Raw genomic sequence first — 26,098 nt, 5'->3', positions numbered from 1 at the left:
TCAATCTGACCCGGGCTGGCTTCAAACTCATGACCTCTCGGTCAGTAGTGATTTATTTCAGCTGGCTACTAACCAGCTGCGCCATAGCCCAGTCTGTCCAGTATGTTGTGAGTTAATGCCATGCTCATGCATTAATATAATTGTTGGGAATTGGAATAAAGTCCTCTTGGGCAAGTCACACTCTCTCAGTCCCAGAAAAACCCATAATAGTGTTGCCTTAGGGTGCATCTACATTGGAGAATTAATGTAGCTTGAAACCACCTTTACTCCCATGGCCCAATGCTTTGGAGTTGTGGGATTTGTAGTTTGGTGAGACGCCAGCACTCTTTGGCAGAAAAGACTAAAGACCTTGTAAAACTACAGCTCCCATGTCTCCCTAGCATTGAGCCACGGCAGTTCAAGAGGCGTCAAACTGCATTAATTCTACAGTGTAGAGATGCACCTAAGGTAAGGTATCTGCATTCCTGGATATTACTTCTTGAATGGTCCCAGAGGCAGAAAGAAGATGGAAAAAATAGAGATAATATCCTATACTGTACACAAAATTGCACAGGAAAAGAGCAATTCGATGTTTCTGCAAACGGTTTGTGCAAAGGTCACAGGAGGCACATGTGAAATGAAACAACTTGGTCAGATAATCTTTGCATAAGTAAAAGTAGAATCAAAGAGTTGGAAGAGACCACAAGAACCATTCAGTCCAAGCCTATTCTGCTATACAGGAAAAGCACAATCAAAGCACCCTCAACAGATGGTCATCCAGCCTCTGTTTAGAAGCCTACAATTAGCGTAAATAAATCTGAGGCAGTGAGTGTTGGAATCTCCTTCCCTGAAGTTGGATGGCCATCTGTCAGGAGGGATTTGATTGTGCCTTCCTGCAAGGCAGAAGCAGGTCAGGCTGGATGGCCCTTGGGGTCCCTTATAGCTCTAAACTTCTATGATCCTATGACTCTCTCTACAATGTGCCTCCTCTTTCCAGCCCATTGAAATCGGTTTGCCTTTAGTTCCTGCTTCCAACTGACAGGTTTGTCCAGTTTCGTGAGTCTTGCTAGAGGTGAACGCTTGACACGGTTAATAAGATAAGGCCAGAAATATGTCTGGGGCTTACAAAATATGGTAAGACCAAACTGCCACACATGGAAATTTCAGCAATTCCATTTTGACTGAAAGAGTTTGTTTTTGCATGATTTTGCTGTGATATCCTCTGCTGCTCAAATCCAACTGTGAGCGCAGTTGCATTTTGGAAATATTAATACTTGCATGGAGAGAGGAAATTCTGCCAAAATCCACTCTTCCAAACATCTCTGGGTGCATCTACACTGTAGAATTAATTCAGTTTGACACCACTCCAACTGCTATGGAATCCTGGGAGTTGTAATGTGGTGAGGCACCAACACTCTTTGGCACCCTTTGTGCATAAAACTACAAACTCCATGATTCCTTATATTGAGCCATTTCAGTTAAAGTGGTGTCAAACTGCATTAATTCTACAGTGTAGATGCACCCTTATTTGAACTTGGAGGATATGGAGCTCTATTTTTAAGAGTTCATTCTAATCATTACATCTTAATTGTTTTTTTTATAAATAATGATTTATTTTTATTTGCATTTGGCATGCATACTAAACCGAATTGTGTCCAACAGGTAGAACAACCAATAAACAAAGCGCTTCTGAATAACTCCATAAAATATGAAATACCTAAGAGAGAGCTATTGCTCCAATGCCTCAAAGGCTATTCCTGGGAGATATTTCATTTAATACCTGAAACTGCTGCAAATGTTATTGAATACCTGAAACTGCTTTACTTTTAATATGCTCATTTGATCCTATTAACTCCACTGCACATTGAGGCACCTTCTACACTGCCATATAAAGCAGACAATCCACTGGATTTTCTGGATAATCTGGATTTTATATGGCAGTGTGGAAGGGGGCCTGATTCATCTCAGGACTTCTAGTTAAACTTTGTTTCCTCCACCAAAACTTGCAATCCACGCTCAAAATAGGTTATTGATTGGAAGTTTATGCTTTTTTTAAAATTTCAGAAAATGAAGATGGTGCCTGTTCCAGAAAAGGCTTACGGGAGCTTCTTCGAAGGGGACTGTTACATCATCGTAAATGTAAGTAGTTCTGATCGTGCGCATGGGTTTGGGTGTGGAAAAATTGAGGAAATACTATATTATACAAGGGATGCACTCCAGAACACTTCACATAATGCAATTTTTCTGTTTTTATTGGCCCAGTTCCTCAGCACGCTTCCACTCACTCTACTCTGCTATAGACACCAGATATTCTTCCAAGGAAGCCACTCTACACCCCCTTGTTAATTACACAGGTGTCTTGTTTGTGTCTCACCTCAGGCTAGTTGCACCTTGCTATATACACCAGGCTGCACACAGGTTGAAGTCTTTTGTAGTTTATTAGGAAATAGAAAATAAATAGTTCTTCCACAAGCAAAAGTAAGGTTCCAAAAATTTGTTACAAAACAAGGCTTCAAAGAATAATCCAAGAAATCATAAGAAATAGACAAGGTCCCATTAGAGCATGGCACAGTCCCATGAACATGAATATACCAAGGCTGCAAGATAAACCAGAAAAACTAGAGTTTGCTTCTTGACTTGAGCGAGAAGTTGCTTTGACAAAGGTTTGTCGCCCAATACATTGTTTCAATACCCTTTGCATATCATGAAAGCATTTCTTTGGCCTCTGACCTCCTTCTTGTTTGCTGTTCTCACACTCCTTCGAACCCTGAATTCCAAACGGCCAGCTCGATCTAGAGATTCCGTTTCATCAAGGCCAGCCAGCTCGTTAGCGTCTGTCTGCATGCTATCAGAACTGAGAACTGTCCTCCTTTTCTGAGTCAATTTGCACCTGGCTAGGTTCAGTATCAACATCATCCCCTGCTGTGGGAGAAATTCCCTGTTCCTCATCTTCTACAACAGGGACATTCTGAACCTGAATTCCATAATTCCCATCTGAGTCATTTTGAACCTGAACCCCATAATCCCCATCAGAGTCACTCTGAGGTTCCAACTGAGTCACAACAGTTTGGGCTTCAGCGGATGCAACGGCAACAACAAGGCTCTTGCAGAGAACCCAATGATAGCGACATGAGGACAAAGGGACGGGCCAATGGGGTCAAAACGGTCTTGGCCCAACATAGCCCCAGATTGTGTAGATACATGTAAATATCCTCTTGCTGGATCCCGATCAGCTCCAGAGCACAATTGTTCTATCTGAACCCGCCAGGCTTAGGTGCAGAAAATCTCATCATCATCTGTGGTCATTATGTATATTTTGCTCAGCTATAAATTGCACTTCCTTTGCGATGCTCAGAGCGAAAACCCGGGGCGGCCCCTCCTTCATGCCCCGTAGCCACGAAACTGCTCTTTCGCCATACAATTCGCTATGGTAACCTTGAGCCAGCGCTCTTGGGTGAATGTTTACCTATTGCTAGGAGAGAACAAAGGCGCACTAGGAAAATAGCTGCTGTGCATGTTGGAGCATGTGCTGTTTTTCTAATGCTGTTATCTCAAGCAACCTCCGGGAAATGGAAAGCAGGGGAGGGGGGGTTCCCAGGTGGATTCTCTGTAATCCATCACTAGGGTGGGGTTTATCATCATAACTCTCTTCACTTTAATTAATCACACCTGGATTCTATATACAGCTGTGTTTGTGGCATTGTGTGTCTTCAGGGCATCTCTGACTTAAGGCAACCCTATTCCAGGGCTTCCTTGGCAAACCTACTAACGCAATGGCAAACCTACCAAGAAGAGGTTTGCCATTGCTTTGCTTAGAAAGTACAACTTGCCCAAAGTCTCCCAGTGCATTTCCATGACTGAATAGGGATTAATACAAAGGTCTTCAGAGTCCTAGGATGCATCTACATTGTAAAATTAATGCAGTTCAACATGATGTCAACTGCCATGGCTCATGAGGGACCTTTAGTTACCTTTCCCAATGTTCCTGGCATCCAGGAGAGAGCTTTTGCTTGTGAAATAGGCATTTCCTTGTCTGAGTCTTTGCTATAAAACCTGTTGCTTAATTTGACATTATTGGATCTCATCCCTGGAAAAGATAAGCCGGAGGAATTGAAAGAGTTGTTGCAGCACGTCCGGGATGTTCCAGGAATGCCAAATAAGCATGCAAATTATGAAAGGGTGGAAGGGGATATGCATACTTTTCTTTGCTGTATAACATCTACGGCAGCCATTAATCTCTATACAGTAGAGTCTCACTTATCCAACATTCGCTTATCCAACGTTCTGGATTGTCCAATGCAGTTTGCCTCCCGCCCGGGTCCTCAGCTGTTTCTCTAGGCAGCAAGGACTGAACTTTTTATGGATTTAATTTCCGACAATGTTGCTACTGTAAATTCATTTTATGCAATTCTATCTTTGTTAGTAGCCAATTTTTTTAGTCAATGTTTTCAATATATTGCGATGTTTTGGTGCTAAATTCATAAATACTACATAATGTTACTGTCTTTTGGACTGCTTTTTCTGTCAATTTGTTGTAAAATATGAACTTTTTGGTGCTTAATTTGTAAAATCATAACGTAATTTAACGTTTAATAGGCTTTTCCTTAATCTCTCCTTATGATCCAACATTTTTGGTTATCCAACGTTCTGCTGGCCCGTTTATGTTGAATAAGTGAGACTATATTGTATATGTAAAAGTCAAAGGATATGTTGGTACATTTGTTGGTTTGTGCCACAAAGGCTCCCATTTGATTTAATGGATCGAGACCAAACTTGCCATATATACCCTTCATTGTCAAACTTAAAATAATTGTAGGATTCAAATTTAAAATCCATCTTTAAAAATGTAAACAATGGCAGTATGTAGCTAGAAAGGATTAGCTACTGGCCTCTAGATATGTATGTATGTATTACTCAGATGCAACCACATGAGGGCAGTGTATAAATTGAAAAGATTAACTACTACTGGTAGAAACATTATGCTATCCACACAAAGGAAATACATATCGAAGCAATGCTGGGTATTTGTGCTCGTAGCTAATATATCTCTTCTTTGGCAGCAGTCCCTTGCTCTAGTCTCGGCATGATGCAAATATCAAGCACTGCTTTGTTCCCTTCTTAATCCCAAGCCTCTTCCATTGTAGAACACAAAGACCCGGACCGGATTTGCCACGGACCTGCACTACTGGATCGGTCGTGAGTCCTCCCAGGACGAGCAAGGGGCGGCCGCTTTCTACGTGACGCAGCTGGACGACCTGCTTGGAGGGAACCCGGTGCAGCACCGAGAAGTGCAAGGCCATGAGTCAGCGGCCTTTAAAAGCTATTTCAAGAAAGGCATCATGTGAGTAACATGCAAACACATGAGCCCAACCCATTTCAATGGCGCTCCTTCAAAAGGACTATGAGTGACTTTGAGCTTCTGGAATGAGTTCCTCTTATTCGGCCCTCTTTCACTATTCCTTTGCTCTACAATACAGTGGGCCCACTTATTCTATGAGTTCACTGATTTCTTAGCATAGACCATAATTCATTTGTTGCAAGTGCTGTTGGAATTGCTCTTCCTAAATTCAGCTTTGCAGGTGACTATGGGTCTATCTGCACTGTAGAATTAATGCAGTTTGACACCACTTTCACTGCCATGGCATTGTGGGAACTGAAATTTTGGCGAGGCACCAGCACTCTTTGGAAGAGGCAGCTAAAGACTTTGATTCCATAGTATTGAGCCATGGAAATTAAAGTCATGTCAAACTGCACTAATTCTACAGTGTAGATGTACATTATGAGAGTAACAAGGAAGGCACAATTTGAGTCTGCTCTGCCTCGCTGGATGACTGGAGGAAACATTTGGTACAGAAAACCATTTTGCTGTTTTCCCCATACTCAGGGTTTAGTTTCTTGAGGGCATGACTAGCACCTGCTGTCAAGCAATAAATATATATAGGATTTTGTGACATGCTGCCCACATGACCTTAGAGACGTCTATGGACAACCCTGGCTCTTTGGCTTAGAAATGGAGATGAGCACCAACCCACAGAGTCGGACATGACTAGACTTAGTGTCAGGGGAAAACCTTTACCTTTACCTTTGTGACATCCTGAATGGACCCAATAAAGGACTGGACTTTGTTGTTGTTGTGTGCCTTCAAGTTATTTCCAACATATAGTGACCCTAAAATGAACCTATTTGGGGCTGAAAATGTGCAACATGCTCAAAGTCACCCAATGGGTTTCCATGGCTGAAAAGAGAGTTGAACTCTAGTCTCCAAAGTCATAATCCAGCACTTAAACTACTACACCATATGGGTTGACTTTCAATCCACTATATACATGATGTCCCATCCAAAGTGGAGCTCCGTGGACCTATAAGTAACTATATAGCCTTTGAGGCCACTGGGGGCTTTGAGAATGCCAAAATTGGCACACACAGATACACACAGAGAGAACTGGCGAGAGGTCTACTTTGTAAGATAGGGCAACCACAGTTGCAAAGTTTCTACACTTGCTATTATTTGTCCTTTTTTCTTTCCAACAGCTACAAGAAGGGAGGAGTTGCTTCGGGGTTTAAGCATGTGGAGACCAACATGTACAACGTCAAACGTCTCCTCCACGTCAAGGGGAAGAAGCACGTGACGGCTACAGAGGTAAAGAGAGGAAAATCACTAGTTCTGTTTGTTGATTTGCAACCAAAGGTTTCATAGAGACTGGAACGCAGCACATTTCTTGTTATGTCTCTTCAAGTTAACCGAGACTTATGGTTGAAGGGCTTGACAGAAAGAATTTGGGGGATTTGCCCACCACTTTTCTAGCAAAGCTGTGAATCATGGAACAAGGAAACTGAGAAAGCCTGTATTGATCACTGGCTGGAAAGAGAAAGGAAGCAGAGCCAAGAGAAGAACATATCTTTATGAAGACATGTTTTTGGAAGAATGCCAGTCCCTAATATCTGGGAATATGTGTTCTTTGTTCATCAGAACTTGCAGGCTTTAGAAACAGGATCAACTATACAGCATTTCCTTATTTTGCGCAAGATTTTCTATCAATTTTCTAACCTTTTCAGACCATTCCTGCTTTTGGTTAGTGGAGCGGATACAATTAGGGTACCTATAAAATAGTGTCATGGTGAATTTCATCATAGATTTTTACTATTCCAATGAAGTTTGCCCCCTAGGTAGGTTAGGGTCTACCCATCCAATTCACTCACCTGCTTGGTTTGCACTACAGGCCATCCTCAAGTTACGAACAAGATAGGTTTTGTAGGTTTGTATGTAAGTTGGGACAGGTAACTCCAGCCATAGTAAATGTAAAGGTTTTCCCTTGACATTAAGTCTAGTCATGTCCGGCTCTGGGGGTTGGTGCTCATCTCCATTTCTAAGCTGAAGAGCTGTCGTTATCTGTACACACCTCCAAGGTCATGTGGCCGGCATGACTGCATGGAGAGCCATTACCTTCCCTCCGAAGCGATACCTAGTGATCTACTCACATTTGCAAGGATTGTGGAATACATCTTCAGTGGAGATCCCTTTTCCCCATGATAATAACTTTTTCAGAAGAAAATTTCCCTCCTGAGGGATAGATTTCTCTCACTTCCTGCTGTCTCATCCCTGTTTGTAACTATGAGTTGTTGTTTGTAATTTGGGGACTGCCTGTACATGTTCTTCCATAAGGCTCTTCATTAAACTTCCACTGCTGTTTTTCCTCCAAACAGGTAGACCTTTCCTGGAACAGTTTCAATCGAGGTGATGTCTTTCTATTGGATCTTGGCAAAGTGATTATCCAGTGGAACGGACCTTCTTGCAACGTGGCCGAGAAATCTAGAGTGAGTACAAACCACAGTCTGCAGCCACAAATTGTGTGTCTGGGTTGCTGTGATTTTTTCGGGCTGTTTGGCCATGTCCTGGAACATGGCCATATGGCACAAAAAACTCTCAGAAACCCAGTGATTCTGGTCATAAAAGACTTCAACAATAAATTGTATGTCCATAGGTGCAAGCATCCATGGCTTGAAAATATTCCATTCTCCTCCCAAAAAAACCCAAGATCCCACTTTGTCCTCAACCTTTACTTGCATCTGAATTCAAAGTGCAAAACAGGAAGCAGAGGAAAGAATGGAATATTGTATAAAACCAAACTGTTGCAACCTCTCCAACCTGTATATTACCTCCATCTTGACCATCTGATATTGCTTGGTCACACAACACCAGTTTACATCTACAATGATAAAAGTAGAGGTCCCAGATGGAATTCAAGCAATGTCGGAAGTTCTCTGCACTAAAGACTTCCATAGGAATTGCTGCAGACATCATTGTACTAGCTCTAGCCTAGTCTCTAGACTCAATACTGGGCAGGTTTGGTGGTTTCATATTCTTCACGCTTCCCTTCTCTCCCAGGGAATGGTCTTGGCACGGAGCATCCGTGATGGAGAAAGAGGAGGCCGTGCTCAGATTGGCATCGTGGACGACGAGAAGGACTCCCCGGACCTCATGCAGATCATGAAAGCAGCCCTGGGGGAAAGGCAGGGAGAGCTGAGCCCGGCCCTTCCGGACGAGAAGGCCGATGAACTCCAGAAAGCCAACGTCCGCCTTTACCAGTATGTCTCTAAGTGGCAGGCTTTGAAACCCCTTTTCTCTCTTATGCCCAGAGTACTGTCGCAGTCTCTTATAGGGCCGGGCTGTGGTGCAGCTGGCTAGTAACCAGCTGCAATAAATCACTACTGACCGAGAGGTCATGAGTTCGAAGCCCAGGTCGGGTTAAGCCCCCAACCATTAAATAGCCCAGCTTGCTGTTTACCTAAGCAGCCCGAAAGACAGTTGCATCTGTCAAGTAGGAAATTTAGGTACGCTTTATGCGGGGAGGCTAATTTAACTAATTTACAACACCATAAAACGGCCAGCAACACGCGGAAGGAATGAGGAAATACAGCCACTAGTGGACGGTGAAGCAACAGCTCCCCCTGTGGCCAGAATCGTGAAGCTGGAAAAATGTTAAAACGCCTCTGTGTCTGTCTATACTGTATGTTGTTTGTCGGATGGCATTGAATATTTGCCATATATATGTTCATTGTAATCCGCCCTGAGTCCCCTTCAGGGTGAGAAGGGTGGAATATAAATACTCTAAATAAAATAAATAAATAAATAAATATTCAGAACCTCAAACTTAAAAGATAACATTCTTGAAACCAGAACTACAAAGCTTTGGTATTGGAAAAAGGGATACTGATGACCAAGAGTGCAGTTGGATGCCACTTCAACTGCTATGGCTCAATGCTATAGAATCCCAGGAGTTGTAGTTTCACAAGTTCTTCCACTTTCTCTGTCAAAGAGTTCTGGTGCCTCACCAAAGTATAATTCTCATGACTCCATATCATTGACCCATTGCAATTGAAGCGGTGTCAAACTGTGTTAAATCTACAGTGTGGACACACCCTTAGAACTTAGTATGGGGTCCTACATTAAGCATTAGACTTTGGATGAACACTCTCCATTTCTTTTCCGCAGTGTTTATGAGAATGGCAAGGATTTAGTGGTTCAAGAAATTGCTACCCGGCCCCTTACTCAAGACCTCCTGAGACATGAGGTAAGAGATTCATTCACTTGTGCAGATATCACAAGTTTAAATCCTTCTAAAGTTGGAAGAGACCATGAAGGTCTCTCAGTCCAACTCTATTCTGTCATCCAAGCCCTCCTGACAGATAGCCATCCAGACTGTTGAAAAGTCTCCAAGGAAGGAAACTCACAACGTATAATCAGTATGTTCTGATTCGTGGAAGCTCTGAGATATGGGCTTGAATTTTTTGCAGCTTTTGTTAAAAGCAGCTCCTTTTCCTCGACAGGACTGCCACATTTTAGACCAGGGTGGTTTTAAAATTTACGTCTGGCGAGGAAAAGATTCCAGTAAGGAAGAAAAGAAAGCCGCCTTCAGCCGTGCAGTGGTGAGTTTGTATATTGAGAAGGACTTGCAAAAATACTCTGAAAAAGAGGGGAGAGAGATAGAGGGAGTACAAATATTATATGTATATTATATTTATATAAATATAAAAGGAATATAAAATGAGTTAATGTCTTGGCATAAGACATAGAGAAAGAATGGAAATGTATCCATGGGATTTCTGAGTCCTGTAACAAATAAAAGCTTGTACTATATAGTCATAGAAGAGTAAAATACATTCACAATTTCATGCGTCAAGGAAGCAACCTTTGAGCATTTCCCCCCAATGCAAGCAGATATTTGGAAACTCTTACCGTTTGTGATTTATTCTTTGGGAAATTTGCAACTATTGCACAAAAACAGCATGGTATGGAAGAGGAACACATAACTAGTTCATGTTGTTCTTCCTCTGAAATTGTTGTAGTTCAGCCTGTGATTGTGCCTGATGCCAATGGGGATGCTGGTTTTCCTGACCTGGCTGAGGATGAATTGTCAGGTGCAGAATTTAATGAGCTTGACAATAGAAAACAAGACTTTTGTAAACTAAGGCAGAGGTCTCAGCTTCATCCCGTCTACAAGAAAAAAGGGAGAACAAATCCTTATCGGGTGGTAAAGTGAAAAGGAATGTGTTCTTTTCATTGCATGAAAAGGAAAGGCTTTATAAGAGACAAGGGAATTATTTTAGTTCAGTTTGGTCAACATTGAATTCTCATGACAGTCTTGCTTCCAAGTCAATTTCTAGTTTCATGATTCCAGGATTGCCCAAGTTCCTGTTCTGGGTATCAGGACTATATGCTGCCTTGTTATGATGGATTTTTGCAACCTTGTTTCTTGTGTTGCATTTTTGTACCTTGAAGTTCATGGACTACTTGTTACCTACTGAAGATACTGTTTTTGGATTATACTGTTTGCAACATTTTTATTGCTTGGCTTTCATATATTTTTCAATAAGCTGCTTGCTGATTATACTCACTTGGTGTGGTGTCTAAGGTCAGAGGTGTTCCTGCTCTGGGCTACAACAGAAATTAAAGAATTAGGTATTTCTTTTGATTATTCTCTCCTAATAGTGTTCTTGTTGATGTATGGAACACCATGAATTTCATAGTGTTTTCTTAAGCAAGAAATACTCAGAAGTGTTTTGGCCATTTCCTTCCTCTGAAATATAGTCTTCAACACTGGAGAATCTTTGGTGGTCTCCCATCCAGGTGTTAACAAAGGCTGACTCTGCTTAGCTTCCAAGATAAAATAGGATCTGGTACATGAAAGATGTTTGGCCTGATCCTTGTGTGGGCTCTTTCCAGGGTTTCATCCAAGCCAAAGGATATCCTGCCAGTACGAACGTAGAAGTCATAAACGATGGAGCGGAATCCGCCATGTTCAAACAACTCTTCCAGAAATGGACAGGAAAGGACGAGACGCATGGGCTTGGCAAGGCATACAGTGTCAACAAGATCGGTGAGACAAGAAAGGCCCAAATCTATCTTCTTGGGACCAAAGTAGACTTTTACATCCATCCCTATTGCTTTCAAGAAGGCCTTTCTCTTGATGTCTTAAGACCAATTATTGCTATGAGAACTCTTATAGGGAGGAACTCTGCAACTCTGCTCTGTAGAATGAATACAGTTCGACACTACTTCAATTGCCATGGCTCAATGATTTGGAATCATGGGGATTGTAGTTTGGCAAGGCTTTTAACTTTTTCTGACAAAAAGTGCTGATGTCTCACCAAACTACAAATCTCAGGGCCCCAAAGCATTGAGCCATGGGAGTTACAGTGGTGATTTCCTATCAGCTCTCACTTCCACTGACCCTGCATTTCAAGAGTTATAGTTTGCCCACACCAAGAAAGCACTCTGAACCCAAACAGCAATTGATCTGGACCAAACTAGGCACTCTTACCCATCATGGACAACTTTGAATATTGGCAGAGTTGGGAGGAACTGATCTTGGAGATTGGGAGTTATAGTTTACCCACACCAAGAGAGCACTCTGAACCCAACCAACAAAAAATCTGGGCCAAACTAGGCACTCTTGCCCATCATGGCCAATTTTTAATACTGGCAGGATTTGGGAGGAACTGACCCTGGATTTTGGGAGTTATAGTTCACCCACACCAAGAGAGCACTTTGAACCCAACCAACAATGGATCTGGACTAAACTAGTAGACACTCTTACCCATCATGGCCAACTTTGAATACTACCAGGGTTTGGGAGGAACTGAGCCTGGATTTTGGGAGTTATAGTTCACCCACATCTAGAAAGCATGTCAGCCCAACTGATGATGAATCTGGACTAAACTTGGCACACATGTCCAACATGTCCAACTTTGAACACTTGCAGCGTTTGGGGGAAACTGAGCCAGGAAGATGGGAGTTGTTGTTCACCCACACCATTATACATTTTCTAATGGGAACATTCATAAAATCCCAAAACAAGCAAACATAAGCTGGTACTAAATAATTATTATTTTCATTCTATGGACAGCCAAGGTGGATCAGGTGAAGTTTGACATCACTCAGCTCCATGCGAGACCCGAATTAGCTGCTGAGCAACGAATGGCAGATGATGCTTCAGGGACAGTCGAAGTGAGTAAATCCTTTCCGAACCTCCTCTTAAAATGCCTCCTTGATTGTATGATGTTATTTCCAGCCCATTTTGGGAAGCAGCAAGCATATAGACTTGGCCCAAACTTTTGAGTCAAATTTTCTGGCTGCAAACTGAAAACGGCTATCTGGCTACCTGTCCAAAAACGGATACAGGGATCTACTGGAATCCGGCAAGCAGAAACGGATCGTGGTTCAGCCGAAATGCACAAGCCTACTGTCTATAAGCAGTTTATGAAACATAAATGAATTTAGTGTTTAGACTTGGTTCCTATCTCCAGGATTATGTATATGTATTTGGTTATGTGTATAATGTGTGTGTGTGTGTGTGTGTGTGTGTGTGTGTGTGTGTGTGATAGTCCAAAATCAAAGAAAACCCCCAAAATCCAAAATGTTTCCAAAAAGGGATGATCATATATTGCATTATGAGACCTGTATGGGATATGTTCCTGGACTTCTCATGGATCCATTAAATCCTATTATTGTCAATGGGACAAATGGTGGATGAACTAAAAAGTGATGCTAGCTTGTACAGGAATGAATAAACGAATAAGCCAAACCTTGGAAGAGCAAAGCCATGTTCCGTGGATACAAGGGTCATACTATAATTAATGCAACTTTGCTTCTTTGGTGTTCATCACATATACATCCCACCTTGCTATTGTTTCCTTCTCTCTCCCTCTAGGTTTGGAGGATTGAGAATCTGGAGATGGTCCCCGTCAGTCCCAAGACCTATGGCCAGTTCTATGGCGGAGATTGTTATCTCGTCTTATATACTTACATCAAATCGGGAAGACCTCATTATATTATCTATATGTGGCTTGTAAGTAACAACTAGGATGCAATTTCTGTTATTCAGCCACATTGTCTGAGCAGTGCTTCAAGGCCACCAAAGTTATTAGTATTTTATTTTATTATTCTGCATTATATTTTCTTAGTCATTGTCAGAAACATCTTAAATTGGCAATACCGCATAGTGGTTTTGCATTGCACTATACATTGATTCCACTATTGCAAAGAATAGAGTTATGACAATCAAAATAGTCGTCTAAAGGAGGAATTATTCCATTTCATAAAATTGGTGTAATTTTATGCCATGATCTGGGGACTTAAATACTCTAAAAGCACCAGGTTACCCTAAGCTAAGTAGAGTCAGCATTGGTTAGGACTTGGGTGGGAGACCGCCAGCGTTGAAATGGTATTTCAGAGGAATAATGCAGTTTAATGTCACCTTTAGGGCCGCCATGCTTCAGTCGACGAAGTTACAGCTTGTGCCTTCAATGCTGTGGAGCTGGACCGGAAATACAACGATGAACCTGTGCAAGTTCGAGTGATGATGGGGAAGGAGCCACGGCATTTCCTGGCCATCTTCAAAGGGAATTTGATCATTTATGAGGTTAGAAAAACATCCAGAAAAATCTGGGAGCAGGGGAGGCACAGTTGGATCATACAAAAGTCTATCCAAGTATATGTATTCCTATATTTTTGGAAATACTAAGGTGTCAGAATGGTATGTGGATCCATAGTCATTATAAACACATTTGATTTCTCTCTTTCAGTGACAGCCAGCATGGTGCAGTGGTTTTGATACTGAAAATAGTGGTTCTTTTAGCCCAATGCAAAACACATCTCTCTTTGGGTTGTTGTATATTTTCCGGGCTGTATGGCCATGTTCCAGAATTATTTTCTCCTGACATTTCGCTCACATCTATGGCAGGCATCCTCAGAGGTTGTGAGGTATGGTTTGTTTCTTAGGATGCCTGCCATAGATGTGGGCGAAACATCAGGAGAGAATACTTCAGGAACATAGCCATACAGCCCGGAAAATATACAACAACCCTGTGATCCCGGCCATAAAGCAGCTCTATATTTATACATTTTCTTATGAACATTAAGGGAACTGTTCCCAGTTTCCACTACTTGCATCTTTTAGCAATGATGTAACGTAATGTAGATGTACATCCAATCCATTACAGGCAAGCAGTGTAAGACTCTGGAAGTTTTTGGAGTTGAAATCAAGCTCACAACAACAATACGCTGGAAGCAAATGATTTATTCCATCTTTCCACAGTCAGTGAATAACAGTTCTAAAGATTTCCCTCTCAAATACCCTGTAATATAACAGCCCAACTCCCGTTCGCCTCCCAGTAGCCAAACACTGTGCCCACAGTCTGTTAACTTCCATTTCCATTTCCCTCAGAAAACAGATGTCTTATATACACTGCACCCAGCCTTCCTTTCCCCCACCTCTATTCTTTATTGCAGGGAACCAAAGCAGCCAGTTCCAGGCTGCTATGGTAATCCTGACAAGCAGTTTCGCAAAAGGCCTGGAAATTACAGAATCATAGCATTGGAAGGGGCAACAAAGGCCATCTAGTCTGTCCTTTTACTATGTAGAGAATCAACCCTAGATTCTAGAGTCAGTTATGTTGTAGCACTTTAACACCATGGTTCTCTGATTGTTTTTGGCTTTCCAGGGGGGCACAAGTCGTACCGAAAAGACCGAGCCTGAGCCCGCTGTTCGGCTCTTCCAAGTCCGAGGTGCTGACGAGTTAAACACCAAAACCATTGAAGTCCCAGCCAGAGCATCCTCTCTCAACTCCAATGATGTCTTCCTCCTCAAGACCAACCAAGTCTGCTACTTATGGTGTGGGAAGGTACGCAAAGAACAGTATCAAACTCATATGAGGGAATGATGAGTTCCCTTCTCCAGAGGATTTTCAACAGAGGCTGGATGGACACCTGTCAGGAGGGGTTTGATTGTATATTCCTGCCTGGCAGAATGGGGTAGGACTGCATAACCCAGGAGTCCCCAAACTTTTTAAGCAGAGGGCCGGTCCACAATCCTTCAGACTGTTGAGGGGCCGAATTATCATTTGAAAAAAAATACAAACAAATTCCTATGCATACTGCACATGTCTTATTTGTAGTGCAACAACAACAATGAAAGAACAATACAATTTTTAAAAATGAAAACAATTTTAACCAACATAAACCTATTAGGATTTCAATGGAAAGTGTGGGCCTGCTACTGGCCAATGAGATAGTCAAGTTAATTAGGATTGTTGTTGTTGTTGTTGTTGTTGTGTGCCATCAAGTCATGTCAGACTTTGGCCGAGCCTAAGTCTAAAATTAATTATTTATTTACTGCATTTATTTACTACATTTATATCCAACCCTTCTCACCCCGAAGGGGACTCAGAGCAGCTATATGTACGTACAATATATTATATTATTAGCATAACACAATATTAGCATTATATATTACTATATTGAACTATACCACTATACTGTAATATTATATGTAATATATAACATATAATTAATATTATTATAAGCTATGACTATTAGTATTATATTGTATAACATAAGATTATTATCAATATTATATGTATATACAATATATTATATTATTAAAACTGATATAAAAATATTATATTATAAAACTGAGGACTGGGGCCAGGTAAATGACCTTGGAGGGCCGCATCAGGCCCCCGGGCCTTAGTTTGGGGACCCCTGGCATAACCTTTGGGGTCTCTTCCAATTCCATGTTTCTATGATTCAGGAGTTCAAAGGGATTTGGGATCTAATCATCTAATCCAGGGGTCCTCAAACTTTTTAAGCCGAGGGCCGGTCCACAATCCTTCAGACTGTTGAGGGGCCGGATTATCATTTGAAAAAAAAACAACAAACAAATTCCGATGCACACTGCACATGTCTTATTTGTAGTGTAAAAACAACAACAACAACAACACAACAACAACAACAAAAGAACAATACAATATTTAAAAATAAAAATAATTTTAACCAACATACATTTATCAGGATTTCAATGGGAAGTGTGCTCCTGCTTCTGGCCAATGAGATAGTCAAGTTAATTAGGGTTGTTGTTGTTGTTGTTGTTGTTGTTGTTGTTGATGATGATGATGTGTGCCTTCAAGTCATTTCAGACTTTGGGCGAGCCTAAGTCTAAAATGTACTTATTTATTATTTATTTATTTACTGCATTTATTTATTACATTTGTATCACACCCTTCTCACCCCGAAGGGGACTCAGAGTGGCTTACAAATTATATGTACATACAATATATTATATTATTAGCATAGCACAATATTAGCATTATATATTACTTTATTGAACTATACCACTAAACTGTAATATTATTAGTAATATTATATGTAATATAGAATATATAATTAATATTATTATATGGTATTATTATTAGTGTTATATTGTATTACATTATAATATTATTATCAATATTATATGTATATACAATATATTATATTATAAAACTGAGGGCGGGGGCCAGGTAAATGACCTCGGAGGGCCGCATCCGGCCCCCGGGCCTTAGTTTGGGGATCCCTGATCTAATCCAACCCAAATCCACAAAGCAAGTTGGAAGGGAATGCCTTGTGACAGGCTACCAAGTCTGGGATTCTTGAATAGAATAGAAATCACAACAGCAGTTGCATTGAATTACTGGTCTGACATGTTAATATCCCCATCAGTGTCTTGGGGTTAGTGCTATAATCAGGATCTAAGTTAATTTTAGTGTTTAACATTCACTTTAAGCCACTCACCTTCTGAAGATGTCACTTCCGTTTCTTGACCATATGTAGTTCCAAAGCAAAAACGCATGGGGTTTATTGGGAAGGGAGAAGTTATGTTATAATGACTGGAACCGAAAAGGTGATCATCCCATGAACAGAGTTTTAGCTTCACTTGAGGTCCCTTTAGTCAATATGGTCCTTCTAATACAGGTTTAGGCTGACTTGGGCCCTCCAGGTGTTTTGGACTTCAACTTCCACAATTCCTAACAGCCTGCCGGCTGTTAGGAATTGTGGAAGTTGAAGTCCAAAACACCTGGAGGGTCCAAGTCGGCCCTTGCCTGTCCTAAGAGAAAGTTCACTCTTGGAGCCCATTGTTATGAATTAGTGATGAATCTTGGTTTTGTACATCCATCCAGGGATGCAGCGGTGATGAACGGGAAATGGCCAAAAACGTGGCCGACACCATCTCCAAACGGGACAAACAAACTATTCTGGAGGGTCAAGAGCCAGCAGACTTTTGGGCTGCCCTTGGGGGCAAAGCCCCATATGCCAGTGACAAAAGGTGAGGCATTTGGGTTTCATTGTATCTTACAGATGAGCAAAATTGTATCTGGTTATTACTTCCATGTACATTGTCTGGACTGCATCATGTAGCAAATTGTTGCGTCTTCTGCATGAAAATTCATAATATTTCCATCATGTTTCTTTTTCAAAATGTATGCACTTTCCTCCCATTTATTGGCACCTCCTTGAAAAAATTGATGCGTAAGTTCTGTTATATAAATTTCATTGGAAGCTTGTCGAATTTGTATTTGTGACTCCACTTAGATCCAGGGCTGGGTGACTCAATAAGGTCATATACATTTGTGAAACCAAAAAAACAAATCCATCCATCCCTGTAATAAACCAGACTGAGAAAATATATCAGAAAACACAGGCTGATGGTCTGCAACTTTGCATCTTCACAGTGCTGTTGACATAGTTGGGGAGGAAAACTAGCTTTAGCTCTATGTGTATATTTATATATTTACTTTACTTTTGTCCCATCTTTTTCCTGATATAGGGATTTCAGGAAATATATCTTTATTCCAGCCTCAACGGCCTATGATAATTCCAGCCAATATTGGATAAACTTCTGAATAGAATGTGAAAGCAAGGCAAAGAAGAGAAATGCTTGGCTTCTCAATTGACCATGATCATAGCCTAGAATTATCATAGTTTGGGGGCCTGGAAGGAATATTCTTCATCTCATGTTTCATTTCTTGTCCATCTTTGCTCTGCCAAGGTTTCAAGAAGAGGTGGCCCACTACCAGCCCCGTTTGTTCGAATGCTCCAACCAGACGGGACGGTTCATCATGACGGAGATCATGGATTTTGGCCAGGATGACTTGGATGAGGATGATGTGATGCTCCTGGACACCTGGGAAGAGGTCAGTGGTAGGAAAACTACACTTTGCAAAAGCTGTTGTGCATCAGATAATTCTGACCGAAGAGTATTGTTGGTCTTCTGCACCCATGTGTTCTGTATCCACAAATCCATCCAACCATGACTCAACAATATTTGGAAAACACTCCACAAAGCAAACCTTGATTTTTGCTGCATGCTACACTGGTATGTAGTCAGGCATACTCTTCTGTCACTTCCCACCATAGTTGTTTTACAAGGCCTTGTACAGGAGGGAAAGTGGGTGCATCTGCATTGTAGAATTAGTGCAGTTTGGCACCACTTTAATTGCCCTGGAATGCTACGGAGTTCTTGGAGTTGTAATTTGCTCAGGCAACATCACTTTTGGGCAGAGAAAGGTAAAGACCTTGTAAAACTACAACTCTAAGGATGGTTAAAGTGGTGTCAAACTGCATTCATTCTGCACACTGAGGTTTGATCCAATAATATATTGCCTTTCTTTTGGGATTCCTCACTGTGAGCTGCTTGATCCTGGATCCAAGGCAAGACAGGGAATTGGGTCATATCACCAATAACTATGGATTGCCATAGTTTTAAAACAGAAATCGACAAGGGCAAAGTAGCTGAGAGAAGATAAAAGCACCCACTCCCATCACCAGATCTTCAGCCTTGATTCTGTGTTTATGCAGCTGAGAATTTTTTTAAATAGCCAAGGTGCAAAGCCTTCTTATAAGTGTTTGTATGTAAGCTTAAGATCCGAAAATGGCAAAATAGAAATGCTAGCACCATCTAGTGACTAGTATGCTGAAGGCTAAACTTTTTTCTAATGTACATGGTTATTCTGTTTACTTGATGCTGTCCCAAGGTGTTTGATAGATTCACATTAGGGAAATGACTTGGAGACACACAACAAGGATGATTATTATGCAATGATGACATCTAGTCGTTATTCTAAAGTCTGGGAGAGGAAATAGACATTGGACAAACCCTAAATCTCCTATATCAGGCATGGGCAAACTTTGCCCCTCCAGATATTTTGGACTTCAGCTCTCACAATTCCTAACAGCCTACCGGCTGTTGGGAATTGTGAGAGTTGGAGTCCAAAACACCTGGAGGGCTGAAGTTTGCCCATGCCTGTTAATATGAGGAGGAGGGAGGGAGAGAAAAAGAAAGAAAAGAGTAAATGAAGAGGAAGTCATTGTAAGATAAGCCTTCTTAGAGCTGGAGAAAGGAGAAAGTAGGTGGGCAACAGTCCCAATGACATCGGGCAACACATGCTAATGCTGTAGCTAAAATGCCAAAGCAATTAAAATGCTGTCTGTTTTTTAATATATGTGTTTTAACTGTCTTGTTTTCCCTTATGTGTTTTAATTGTGTCATACCCTGCCTTGAGCCTCAGCTCTCCCTCTGAGTTTCTAATCACCCACTCCCGTCTTGCAGATTTTCCTTTGGATTGGCAAGGGTTCCAACAGCTACGAAAAGAGCGAGGCCATTTCTTCGGCCAGAGACTACCTCAAGACCCATCCGGCCGGGAGAGATCAAGCCACCTCGATCATCATGGTGAAACAAGGCCACGAACCTCTGAACTTCACTGGCTGGTTTACTGCTTGGGACCCATATAAATGGAGTGTAAGTGACTGTGGAAGAAATGTAAGGAGCATGCAATGTTTAGTGGTGTATTGTTTCATAGAATTGGAAGCAACCTCATAGGCCATCCAATTCAACACTTTGCCAAGAAGCAGGAAAAATCACATTCAAAGCACCCCCGACAGATGGCCATCCAGCTTCTATTGAAAAGCCTCCAAAGAAGGAGCCTTCACCACACTCCGGGGAAGAGAGTTCCACTGCTGAACTGCTCTCACAGTTATAAAGTTCTTCCTAAGGTTCAGGTGGAATCTCCTTTCCTGTAGTTTTAAGTCATTCCGCATCCTAGTCTCCAGGGCAACAGAAAACAAGCTTTCCGCCTTCTATCTGTGACTTCCCCTCACATTTTGATCCATGGCCCTCATCATGTCTCTTCTCAGCTTTCTCTTCTGCAGGCTAAACATGCCCAGCTCGTTAAGCCGCTCCTCATGGGGCTTGTTCTCCAGACCCTTGATAATTTTAGTCACCCTCCTCTGCACAGATTCCAGTTTGTTGATATCTCCCTTCAATTGCGTTGCCCAGAATTGGATACAGTGTGATTTCAGGTGTGGTCTGACCAAGGCAGAATAAAGGGTTAGCTTGACTTCCCTGGATCTAGACACTAGACTTCTATTGATACAGACTAAAATCCCATTGGCCTTTTTTCGCCGCCGCATCACATTGTTGGCTTATGTTCACCTTCCTCTCCATGAAGACTCTTAAGATGTTTTTCACATATCCTGCTGTCAAGGCAGGCGTCCCCTATTCTGTATCTTTGTATTCCATTTTTACTGCCTAAGTGGAATATCCTGAATTTGCTCCTGTTGAACTTCATTGTGTTAGTTTTGACCAATCATCTAATCTGTGAAGATCATTTTGTATTCTGCTCTTGTCTTCTGGAGTATTGACTGTTCAATATAACTAGCTATGCAAATGTTAAAAAGCAATGTAATATTATACAGAGCTAGCTGACAGATTCATCAAGTTAGTAAACCAGATTTAAATCCCTATTCATTTCTCTAATCCAGACATAGGCAAACTACCGGCTGTTAGGAATTGTGGGAGTTGAAGTCCAAAACCACCTGGAGGACCCAAGTTTGCCCATGTCTGACGCATGCTGGCTCTACACTCTCTTATAATCCAATTCAATGCAGTTAACCTGCATTCAGAAACTGTATTATATGGCAGTGTAGATGTAGCCTCCGTTTATCATTCCTGGGTTGTCCAACCCAGACTTCTGTGACAGCAAAGCAGAAAATCTGCCTCTTGCTGCTGGATGACACCACTGGTGCGCTTTTCACACATTAATTGAAAGCTTCTCGGGAAGCATATGGCTCCTGTCATGCATCCTCCTGAGTCTGCTTCTGTTCATGTCAATGAGGCTCAGGAAGGACAGGTTCCCAGGTGAGGGATTGCAGCAGCAACACAGCGTAAGCTGTCACAGAAGTGCCAAAGCGTTTGATAGGATGCTAATGAGGTGCTATTCAGATGCACATTGGCAGCAGCTTGGTGCAGTTTAATTTAGCAGCTCTTCTTCTTGCCCACCTCCTTCTTCAGCTTTCTTTTCCTGGGATACGGCACCTGTTTCGTGCTGTTCAGGACAATTGAACCCATGAAAATCTGCCCTTGAACCATGCCATGGTTTGCAAAGATACTATATGTGTGTTAACTGGAAAATTAAATGCATGAAGCTGATTGCCTGAGTTTGCAAGGGCCTGTGGAATTGGTTTGTAACTGTTGCTATCCTGCTGTTGGAGAACCAGGTTGAACTGTTGCTATCCTGCTGCTGGAGAACCAGTTTCTGTGTATGTGTATGTGAGTCTACTGAGTACTGACTGGAAAGAAGATGGCTTTGTTCTCAGAGAGGCCTGACTATTTCTGAGGCCCTGTTTGCTGCTGATCTTCACTGAAGCTGATTTATGGACTAAGAAAGGATTGCCTATAACTGCTGATTACTGTAAGCAAACCAAGGGACCATCGTTCTGTTGATCTCTTGGATTTAGTCAAAGTTCCTGTGTTATTTGTTCTGCAAAGCTGAGTGGTGCATCATTCTGCAGGGTGTCTCTGGTCTCACGGGCACATGTAAAAGCTTCTATCTATCATCTACATTCTGCAACAAACCAGGCTTCCATGGGTAGGGACATTGCACTATGTAACACAACTTTTTTTCCTGGGTTATAAATGTCTAGTGTTTCAATGAATATCTCCTAGAGTCTCAACCAATTCAACATAGTTTGTGGTGGCCACAAAAATGAAATTTTTGGAATATAAATACTGCATAATTTAACAGGAAATAACACTTTCGAACCAGGAACAGATTTTTTTCCCTCAAATTTTGTTACATAATCTTATACAAAGAGATACTGGGTACCCCTTGGGCAACCAATTTAGAAAGGCATGTGCATGACGTAGCAATTTGAATACTGGACTATGAATCTGCAGGCTATGGAAACACACAATGACATTGGGGAAGTTTCTCAATCTCACTGTGGATCTTTATTGCCATTTTATTGCAGTTTCAGAATTCAGATTGACTGCATTGGGCAGGATTATATGAGTCTAACACTGCCATAGACTCATATGAAAGTGACTCAAGTGAAAGTTGAAAGTGCAATGACCAAGGACTTTGATGTTTTATGCTACTTATTGAACTGAATTGTTTTCAATACTGAACTGCCTGAGTCCCCTTTGGAGTTGAGAAGGGCAGGATAATAATACCGCAATTAAATATAATCCAGTTCAGTACTGCATTCTGAAACTGCATTAAATGGCAGCGTAGATCCAGCCTTAGAGGACTGCGGCAAACCCCCAAAAGAACAACATCAACAACCCTTAGGATTGACATAAATCAAAAACAACCTGAAGACACACAACAATGAATTCATAATCCCAGGGTACATATGTGTATGTCATCAGGACCGGGCTGTGGCGCTGCTGGTTAGTAGCCGGCTGCAATAAATCACTACTGACCGAGAGGTAATGAGTTTGAAGCCAGCCCAGGTCAGGGTTATTTCCTGACCATTAATAGTCCAGCTTGCTGTTGACCTATGCAGCTGCATCTGTCAAGTAGGAATTTAGGTACCGCTTATGCGGGGAGGCTAATTTAACTACCATATATACTCGAGTATAAGCCGACCCAAATATAAGCTGAGGCACCTAATTTTACCACAAAAAAACTGGGAAAACATTGACTCCAGTATAAGCCGAGGGTGGGAAATTTCAGAAATAAAAACAGATACCAATAAAAGTATATTAATTGAGGCATCAATAGGTTAAATGTTTTTGAATATTTACATAAAGCTGTAATTTAAGATAAGATTGTCCAACTCTGATTAAATAATTCTTCTCATCTTCTTCAATGTAAATGTGTTATGTATCCTTTTAATAATAATAGAGTAAAATAATACACGTAATAATAAATAAATAAATACAGAAAAATAATACATGTAGTAATAAATAGAGTAAAATAATAAATATAATAATAATAAGATCAGAGTGAAATAATAAATGTATTAATAATAAAAATAAAAATAGAGTGAAATAAATGTAGTAGTAGCAACAATAATAGAGAAAAATAATAAATGTAATACCAATAATAATAGAGAAAAATAATAAATGTACCATATATTCTAGAGTATAAGCTGGCCCAAATATAAGCCAACCAGCACCCTCACCCGGGTATAAGCCGAGAGGGGCTTTTTCGGTCTTAAAAAAAGGGCTGAAAAACTAGGCTGATACTCGAGTATATACAATAATTTACGACGCTATAAAATCTCCAGCAGTGTGTGGAAGATGAGGAAGTACTCCATCAAGGACTCAGTGTCACAGTGGATGATGAAGCAGCAGCTCCCCCTGTGGTTGGAATTGAGCATACCCTCATGAAGCCACAAGCTGGAATGTTAAATTGCCTCTGTGTCTGACTATATGTAATATGTCTAATGGCATTGAATGTTTGCCATGTATATGTATATTGTGATCCGCCCTGAGTCCCCTTCGGGGGGGAAGAGTGGAATATACATATTGTAAATAAATACTGTAAATAAGTAAATAAATGAACTAAGGTAACTAAGAGGATTTTCCATATGGAGCTGATGGTTGTGATCTTTTATCTTTTTTAGGATGGCAAGACCTACGAGGAAATGAAGAGCAGCCTTGGAAATGTATCGGCCATATCGGAGATCACCGTGGTGAGTAGGTTTGGGAACAGATGTTGGCACTTCCTCAAGCCAAGGGGTAGTTTGCTTTTCTCTCATTTTGGCCTATTCACGATGTTTCCTGTGTATGGAAGTAGCTTTTCTATGGCCAAGATCCTCCACTTGGGTTTTGGAAGCATACATTTCCACATATGGGCTTGTATGGTGATTGTGCTTCACTATCCTTTGACGAAATGGCATTGCTGATGTTGTTGTGCACCTTCGAATCATTTCCAAAGTATGTGACTCAAAACGGATTTTCTGAGCCTGAAAGTGTGTGACTTGCCCAAGGTCAACCAGAGGGTTTTCCTGCCTAAATGGGATTTAAACCTTGTTCTTCAGCTCCTTAGTCCTTTGCTGAAAGTACCATGCCAACCCCACTCAACACACATCTGCATTGCAATAGATTGTGGACCTTGACATGAATGTACATATTTAACACTAGGCAAAAATGCCCAACTGTTTCAACAAGTTAAGCAATCCATGGCTTAAGATACCAGTGGGATTCTGGCATATGTTTTTAGATTGAAAATGAGGAACAAGAAATTAAACTACTGATACTCGTGATTTCCTAGGATGTATGTGTATGAAATGTAAATCAAGTGTTTCTGCTGTTTTGCAAGAGTGTGTGTTTCAGTAATGAAACAGTTAACAGCAGGCTATTTAGACTGACAGCCTGCTGTTGACCTATCAGGCATGATTTCCAACTTTGGAGGTTGGAACTTCCTTTGAACTGAGGAATGTGCTTTCTTATCTCTGTGTGTGTTGAGCTGTGCTTGCCGAGGTGAGAGGCTAAAGAGAAATGCCAGCTCAGAGCGATGGCTTTTGCTGTGCTTAGTAAATATGTATTATAGATATTGAAATAAATGTTTGGACTTCAGATGTGTTTGAGTCTGACATTGAACAGGAATTGGTGTGGCAGAAGATTGCAACCAATTCATCAGGGTGCTGGAGAAGATGATTGATGGAGTTTGAAGAAACCCACCCAGCTCGCACCCTGACCTCCATGCTGACAAAATAGAGCTAGCTCCAAATTCTGTCTAGACAGTCCTATATCATAGGAAATTCTTGGTTAAGTCAGGTTACCTGATTGGCAAAGACCTCATACAGACAGTCATTGGGCTCTGTTGACATTTTATTTGCTTGTTCAGGATATGGACTTATCGAAATACATATATTTCTTTACAGGTTAGGAAAATCCAGAACAGAGGGCTTATCTTTTAAATAGGATGTGGAACAAACATAACTGAGATATTATTTTGTCCAAACCTGGGACTTTGAATGATGAACGCCTATATGAAACCTCATGTACCTAGTTAATTTGACTGGTGTAAATGACAGGGAATTTGATTTTAGTTCAGTTTAGAAGAAATTGCAAACATTTACATATTTATTTATTTTTATTTGTGACCAAAAAACACTTAAATTTGCAAACAACTTTGGTGCAAAAGAAATGAAACTTGACAGGCTTTCTCATTCCAACTTTGTGGTGTATGAAGTCCACTCTACACAGTCGACAGCCTTTTCTTTCTCTATATATATATTTGCCAGGACCTGAAAAATGCCAACCTGAGCAACAAGAACACCAGCAATAAGCCAACTGTGACCAATTCGGCTGCTTCAAGGACCGGAACAACTTTGCCAACTCACCAAACAAACCCCGACAAGAGCAACAGCAACTACAACAACAGCAACGCCCCTTTGCTGCAGACCGGTGGGAACGGTGTGTTTGCTAGAGACCTCCTGATCAATAAGGCAGTGGATGAGCTTCCGGAAGGTGTGGACCCCACCCAGAAAGAGGTAAAGGGGAGACCCTGC

At 41.3% G+C, this 26,098-nt stretch overlaps 1 protein-coding gene across 1 annotated transcript in view; it reads left to right on the top strand.

The window, feature by feature from the left end:
• vill (villin like) overlaps positions 1 to 26,098 on the top strand; it is a 48,148-nt gene that overhangs the window by 17,167 nt on the left and 4,883 nt on the right. Inside the window, exons 3-19 of the mRNA XM_008112211.3 lie at positions 2,044 to 2,118; positions 5,124 to 5,320; positions 6,511 to 6,619; positions 7,684 to 7,794; positions 8,366 to 8,565; positions 9,473 to 9,551; positions 9,808 to 9,906; positions 11,204 to 11,357; positions 12,387 to 12,487; positions 13,191 to 13,328; positions 13,743 to 13,901; positions 14,983 to 15,162; positions 17,476 to 17,621; positions 18,345 to 18,489; positions 19,905 to 20,093; positions 24,206 to 24,274; positions 25,832 to 26,080. Of these exons, the coding sequence (XP_008110418.2) occupies positions 2,044 to 2,118; positions 5,124 to 5,320; positions 6,511 to 6,619; positions 7,684 to 7,794; positions 8,366 to 8,565; positions 9,473 to 9,551; positions 9,808 to 9,906; positions 11,204 to 11,357; positions 12,387 to 12,487; positions 13,191 to 13,328; positions 13,743 to 13,901; positions 14,983 to 15,162; positions 17,476 to 17,621; positions 18,345 to 18,489; positions 19,905 to 20,093; positions 24,206 to 24,274; positions 25,832 to 26,080 (2,400 nt within the window). The remainder of the gene's footprint in view (positions 1 to 2,043; positions 2,119 to 5,123; positions 5,321 to 6,510; positions 6,620 to 7,683; positions 7,795 to 8,365; positions 8,566 to 9,472; positions 9,552 to 9,807; positions 9,907 to 11,203; positions 11,358 to 12,386; positions 12,488 to 13,190; positions 13,329 to 13,742; positions 13,902 to 14,982; positions 15,163 to 17,475; positions 17,622 to 18,344; positions 18,490 to 19,904; positions 20,094 to 24,205; positions 24,275 to 25,831; positions 26,081 to 26,098) is intronic.

This window comes from Anolis carolinensis, chromosome 6, assembly GCF_035594765.1.
Source record: "Anolis carolinensis isolate JA03-04 chromosome 6, rAnoCar3.1.pri, whole genome shotgun sequence".
In the NCBI taxonomy this organism is placed as follows: Eukaryota; Metazoa; Chordata; class Lepidosauria; order Squamata; family Dactyloidae; genus Anolis; species Anolis carolinensis.
Note: the sequence above shows the minus strand (reverse complement) of the source record. Positions and strands in the feature narration are given on the sequence as shown.